The sequence below is a fragment of the Macrosteles quadrilineatus genome, unplaced genomic scaffold (genome assembly GCF_028750875.1).
Source record: "Macrosteles quadrilineatus isolate MER2022 unplaced genomic scaffold, UCM_ALF_1.0 Scaffold_5__1_contigs__length_97177068, whole genome shotgun sequence".
Classification (NCBI taxonomy): Eukaryota; Metazoa; Arthropoda; class Insecta; order Hemiptera; family Cicadellidae; genus Macrosteles; species Macrosteles quadrilineatus.
Genome location: NW_026542598.1, coordinates 53763065 through 53770161, shown reverse-complemented (window position 1 = coordinate 53770161; position 7097 = coordinate 53763065). Strand labels below are relative to the sequence as shown.

Here is a 7097-nt window from a genome sequence, read left to right as displayed (position 1 = left end):
AATTTAAACAGTGAAGCGTACACGTCAGCTACAGAGCTGCAAATGTCATTCTGTTCACAAATTATGCCAGTAAGCAGCAAGGAGCCTTGTTGCAGTTAACTTGTGAAAAACAGAGCTGTACACAAAAATGACCCTTACCTTAAAAAACGACCCTCGTACCTTACAACAAGCAAACCACCTATTCCTATTACACAACCCAGCCATTCATTGAGGTTGTTTAAAAAAACAAACATAACAAATGTTTATATAACAAATGGTTTAATATATTAATTTGTCATTTGTACATTATTAAACAATGTCAGGAATTGAAACATGTCCCAACAAGAAGACTTATATAAAAATAACCATTTACTTTAAAAAATTACTTATATAATCTGTTAATATCCATTAAAAATACATAATACAATGATAGCAAACGTCAAACGTAGATAATGCACTTTGTTGCTTATAATACAGCTGGAATATGGCCTAGTTTACTCGTCCAGGCAACAGGTGCGAACGATGGTTTCCGCTACTTTGTAGGGATCACAGTTAGATGAGGGACGTCGGTCTTCCAAGTAACCTTTCTTCTCTTCAGCACAACCTCGGGGAATGCGGATGCTGGCGCCACGATTCGCGACACCTGTAGACAAAAGTTGCTGATGAAATACTTGCAAATTACCAGTAAGGTCTAGATATATTTGCAATAGGCCTACTGTTAAAAAGCTAATTACAAAGGTCACAAGATAGTCTGACATTTGTCGTCTACCTTCACTAATAATGCCTTCGATATAAACACTATACATTCCTTTTTCTTTTCTCACCGCTCAATAAGTGTGTAACATCCAGGAATCACACAACTTTACAAGACAGCTAATAATTAAGTTTGCTTGGTATTTTATTAGTCACAAAATTATACAAGCAAATTTAAAGAACTTAGTCAACAATCTTGCCAACTCAGCCTTTTTTTATAACCATAATCAAGCATGTAAACGATTTACTTTTTGAGTTTCGATAAACACCTGAATGAACACTAATGAACTATTAGGAACATGTGGATGTTGTGGTGATCTCTACAGATACAGTACCTGCAGAGAAGTCATGGATGGATGATGTCTCGTGTTTGCCAGTGAGTCGTCTCTCGTTGTCCTTCCCTCCCTTGGGATCGTAGGCCTGGATGTGACGAATGTGTTGCTTGGACAGCTTGTCAATGGCCTTCTCAATCTCTCTACAAACGTAAAAATATGAAGTTACCTTGTGAATATGAACAATTAATTTTCAGTTCCTATGGAAAGATGCCAATTCGTATGCTTTTGCGGCCAGTGAAATGAGAGTTCATGGTGGTGTTTTTCAACCACGTCGTCACTAAAACACTGTTGCCAGACGTTTCACCCCTACTTTGAAATGGCATCCTCAGTGGTTAGGCTAAAAAGCAGTTGTTGAGATCTTCTTGAACTTAATCAATAGTTTATCCATATCCTTTTAAAGATCATGTTTGTTACAATTTGTAAATAATTAGCTGTCTCTTTATCACTTAAAATAGTGCTATAATTTTAAGACGGAGACAAAACCAAGGCTTACGTTCACACAAAAAAGAATGGAATATGAGTATGGGATGAGTAAGATGCCTTATTTGTAGCTTTGTTACTGACTAATATCAGCTGTTTCTTCAGCCAGGAGAATTTATTACAATTCTAATTTTTAAGACATTATTTGTGTGCAGTTTCGAACCATCCAAAAGCCACTGAATTTCCTCAGGATTGTTCCAATGACCTTCATGTGAAATAAAATACTTTAAAATGTTCAAAAACCAATCTAAACTCACATGATTCCATTGTCTACTCTCATTGAAGCTGTGCTGAAGTTGCAATGAGCTCCGGCTCCGTTCCAGTCACCAGGCATGGGCTTGGGGTCGAGAGTAACACAGACGCCAAACTCTTCCGCAACACGGTGCAACAAATACCGAGCTACCCACAGCTCGTCTCCAATGGAAATACCTTCACATGGACCTACTTGGAACTCCCACTGAAACAGTACAATAGTGTTATATTCAGTTTAATCTGCAACATTGGATTTATGGGTACAGTTGATTCTCGATAACAGGTCTCTTTTGGGGTTAATTAAATACACGTTACCAAGGTAGATGTCTTATTGAGGTTTGCAGTAACATGAGATTAGGCATTCACAAAATCAATGGTATTTGAAAATAACACTAATTATTGAGCCACTATTAACTTCCACTGTTGGCTACGAACATTAATAAAAATACACACTAGATCAGACATTCCATTTCAATGTTAAAGCTGTAAAGCTGTAGCCAGATTTAGAGTACAAATTAAGATCCAGTCATTTTCTAATGGAAGTACTGCTACAGTGTTTCTATAAGCTGTTTTAAATATAACAGCTGATGAAAACATTGCGTATTTGTTTGTTTATTGATTTTAGTGTTCCGGTTTATGGTTAGAATGGTAATGCAGTGTCGTTTGTTTTCAATAAAACCAAAATGGTCATCCGGTTATGATGAAATTCCAATCAAAATTATTAAAGAATCAAAATCTGTTTTGTTAAAGCCACTTTTACATGTGATTAATACATCACTAATAACAGGCGTTTTTCCCGCTCAACTAAAAATATCAAAAATAATTCCAGTATATAAAAAAGGTGATAAAAAAGATCCGCAAAACTATAGACCATTGGCAATTCAACCTGCTCTATCAAAGCTATTTGAAAAAAGTTTACTTTTTCAACTAGTAGATTATTTTGAAAATAACCACTTATTAGATCAAGAACAGCATGGATATAGAAAAAATAAATCTACTACTACAGCTCTAATTTCTTATATTGAAAATGTATTACATAAGTTGGATGAGGACAATTATGTTGTTGGCGCCTTTTTAGATATGTCTAAGGCTTTTGATAGCGTGAATCATTTAAAGTTATACTGCAAAAACTCAGAGCATATGGAATTAGTGGTAAAGAACTGGACTGGATAAAATCTTATTTAGAGGGCCGCCAACAGTTTGTTAACATTGGGTATTTAGATGGAAATAAGATGTACAATGTTAGATCTAATGTTAGGGAAGTTAAGTATTCTGTTCCTCAGGGATCTGTGTTGGGTCCATTCCTGTTCCTGTGCTACTTGGGAGGGATGCTAAAACATTTATCTGAACGGGTAGAAAACAATGCCCTCTGCTTGTATGCAGATGACATAAGTATGTCTATACATGAAAAGAATATTGAACTTCTTGAAATAAAAATGAAAGATTCGCTCAAAATAATTGGAGATTACCTAAATGAAAAAAACCTTTTACTTAATGAAAACAAAACAACCTTTATCAAATTTGAATGTAAAAAGTCTGGCAAAAAGATATTTGAAAATTTTGCATGTGAAACCAAATTTTTAGGTCTAACCTTGGACAGTACACTAAAGTGGACCTCACATGTCAATAAAATATGTAATAAAATTAGCTCCGGTATTTTTACTTTAAGACGACTATATCCCCTTTGCAGTAAAGAAATTTTGCGTGTGGTTTATTATTCAAATATACACTCCCATATTGCTTATGGCATTGAAATTTATGGTGGAACGAATAAATATAACTTAAATGAAATTTTACATTTACAAAAAGAGGCCATAAGGTGCATCCTTAATTTAAATGAAAATGAATCATGTAAAAATCGTTTCAAAGAATTAGAATTCTTTACAGTTTACAGCCTCTACATATATAAGACTATATTATATGTTAAAAGCCGGGAGTCGCAACTGCAAAGACAGCAAGATGTACATACTTACAATACTAGACACAAACACAATTTTATAATTAAAAAGCATAAAAAAGAAAAATTTAAAGAAAGCCCAGATTATATTGGGGTTAAATTTTTTCATTCCCTCCCTTGTAGCATCAGAAATGAGGAAAACGGAAATAAGTTCAAAAAAAGGCTTAAGAATTTTCTAATTAGTGGAGAGTTTTATAATTTTGAAGAATTTACTGCACTATGTTCAAATATGTAAATAAACATGTAAATATGTAAAAAAAATAAAATGGATCAGGAAAATGGTTTTAGTATTAGTTATAGTTTAAGATTAAGACGCATTCATGTACACATTGTTGTATGTTTGAATAAAGATTTATTTGACTTGACTTGACTTGTAGTTAGAATGGTGGAATGTATCGTGTTAGGGGAAGACTGCAACTACAAAGGAGAGTTTTTAGGAATGGTGCACAGCATAGGGAATGGTTAAAAAGGGAAAAGGCCAAATTACAACAGAGGCGAATGGCAGCAATTGCTGCTATGGGCCCCTAGTATTGATTTAAACTTGTACCACAATTTCACATCACACACTTCCTGAACAAGAACAGCACACTGCCATATTGCCCTTTTTGAATTTATTTTGTTGAATTTCGGATTTCTAATTTTGTTGTTTATTGAAGCTTATTTAGTTATGTTACTTATTGGATGTTTTATTTCACATCAAATGATGTAGTGCAAAAAACTTAACGCAGAAAATCAAACTTTAACATCAGCACACTCTACGAGTGGGCTCATTCAACTATGTTCAAACTTTTGAATACAGTATCTCTTATTGGCAATCTGATCATGTTTTGAATCACATATTCGACAAGACAGTGTACCTGTGAAGGCATGACCTCAGCGTTGATCCCAGAGATGGTGATTCCTGCGTAGAGGCAAGCTCGGTAGTGAGCTTCTACGATGTCTCGTGCGTAAACTTTGTCAGCTCCAACACCGCAGTAGTAGGGACCCTGCAGCAGATAGATGATTAATTGTCGTATTTTAAATTTGTTTAATGGTAGTAGGTAGTGATTAAAGTTTACACTGTTGTTAAAGTTAAATTTTGGCCTATTCCCTGTATTTTACTAAAAGGAGTTTTCAGCTTTGTAATTCTTTGCTTGTGGGTTGAAAATGGTTAATGTCTTAATCCGATACTGGCATACCCCGCCAAGCCGGTAAAGTAGTATCTGCATTGCTGCCAATGGCTGCTAGCTATTTGTTGGAGATAATATTGTTTTATATGTGTAACCAAGCTAACAGGAAATGTTGGCGATTGACAATAAGCATTCATGTCCGCTTTCATCCATCTTAGGGCTTGCAACCTTCCTTCCTTTTGACATAATGGAATTGTATGTGTATATAAAATTTACTTTATGGAACTTTATTTTTTATGGAAATAATTAGAGAGTTAGGCCCTGGGGCCCTTTAAAGTTTCGTATTTCTCCATAAGATTAACATGGGGAAAAAATTGTTATGAAACTCCAGCTGTTGACAGAAATTAAAAGTGAGAAGAAGAAAACATGTTAATTGTAAACAGTCAATAAGTTTGCTACAAACATTTACTAACTTGGTTGAATTGAGATATTTACCATTTTAATTTGGGTTGGCACAAATATTACAATGGAAAAAATTGAGAGAGCCTTGATAAAATTATATAATCTGTTATGTACATCGTGAGTATTTCCATAATCTTTGAGTCGAATCTTTGTAATTCATCAGAAAGTATGACTGTTATTCGTTTAAAAATAACACCTGGAATACTTAGCAATTGCTCGAATTCGAGCAACAGGGACACTAGTTAAGTTAGATTCCTGAGAATTAATAGTTAATCATCATTGCTAGTATTGTGTGGAGTAAGTCATACCGTGGAGTGTAAAGTCACATTCCCTCAAGGGACTAACCATAAATCATTAGAAGGGTGGCAACTTATGTGGAAAGTCAAGGGTGGGGCTCAACAAGATAATTCATTCCACAATATTAGTTAATTAAACTTAGTTTCATCTGTAACTAGAGGTCGTCAAGTGGTTGAAAACTCAACCAAAAATATGTAATGTTCAGGCTTCTCTATTTTCACCCCACACTCTAAATAAAACATGTGATTGGAATTTCTTCAATTTGTTTTGATTTTCTGTTTATATTTCGTTTTTATTTTGACACAGCATAGCAACCCATAAGGCCCATGTTAATTTTTTTTTTATTTCAAATTAATCAAATTTATGTCATGTGCTTATTTTTTTGCCTATTTTAATTTATAATGGGACTGTGCAAATCTACAGAAAAATATCTTTCCAACAGTGTGCGTAGATTTTCACTGCGATGCTTACAATCTGGGATAAAATGTATGAAAACTAACTGAAAAGCTTAAAACACTACCGGTAATTTATAATCAGAAATCAGAAATCTACTAAAAGAAATCTCTTACTAAAATAAATCTGTCATGGGTAATAATAACATTTTATAATTTTTTTTATAGGAAACTCCTCCATACAACAAAACATAACTGACCAAACTGTGCTCACTAAAATTAATTTTTCTTAATAAATTTATTTGTGATATATTCATAAAATTTATTGTTTTTATTTTGAAACCTAAAAAATCTGATCACTCAATTGTTATAAAAGAATGAATAAGCCAATAAATTATGGTTGATATAATCTTATTCGGATCATACATCCACCAGGCCCACTGATTAGCACTTAATTGACAGCATTGATGTGTATCATCAATCAATTCAAGAGCTGTAATGTTTGAGACAACTCCTACATTTTAAAATTGTATTTAGGTTATAGATTAATGAGCACTGTTACTTTTAGACTATGGATAATGGATAAGCCCGGCCTATTGGGAAATCCGGCCGTATGGTCAGGCGAACACTTTAAACACTCAGCCACCTAGCATAGTGTGGTACACTAGTTATGATTACAAGCCAGTTGCAAAGTACCTATGTAAAGCTTTTTACCTGATAGTTTTCATGTGCAGTGGAAGGGAATATTGTGAGATTAATACACTACTAAGGCATATTACAACCAAATTATAACCTGCATTGTTAATAAGATCAGCTGTTTTATCCAGAACAATATTACAATTCCAATAATTAAAAATAACCTAATTCATTTTATTTCAATATTTTTTTTACTTTGACATACTACTTGACACGCTTAAAAAACAATTATAGCTCTGTTTTTCCATCACACTTTGAAATAAAATTGAGAACCAATTTTTTTCTTGATGTTGGACTTTAACAGAGTCTGCCACCAAAGTGGATATTGTAGCTTTTACACAGTGACCAACTCATATTGAAATTTTCTTCTGACAATAGTTTCTCA

At 33.8% G+C, this 7097-nt stretch overlaps 1 protein-coding gene across 1 annotated transcript in view; it reads right to left on the bottom strand.

The window, feature by feature from the left end:
• Window positions 1-239: 239 nt before the first annotated feature.
• The window catches only part of LOC128994613 (glutamine synthetase 2 cytoplasmic), a 62014-nt gene continuing 55156 nt past the window's right edge, over window positions 240-7097 (bottom strand). Inside the window, exons 5-8 of the mRNA XM_054419279.1 lie at window positions 4614-4742; window positions 1805-2004; window positions 1068-1207; window positions 240-622 (exon numbers count right to left, since the gene is read on the bottom strand). Coding sequence (XP_054275254.1) covers window positions 474-622; window positions 1068-1207; window positions 1805-2004; window positions 4614-4742 — 618 coding nt within the window. The 3' untranslated portion in view covers window positions 240-473. The remainder of the gene's footprint in view (window positions 623-1067; window positions 1208-1804; window positions 2005-4613; window positions 4743-7097) is intronic.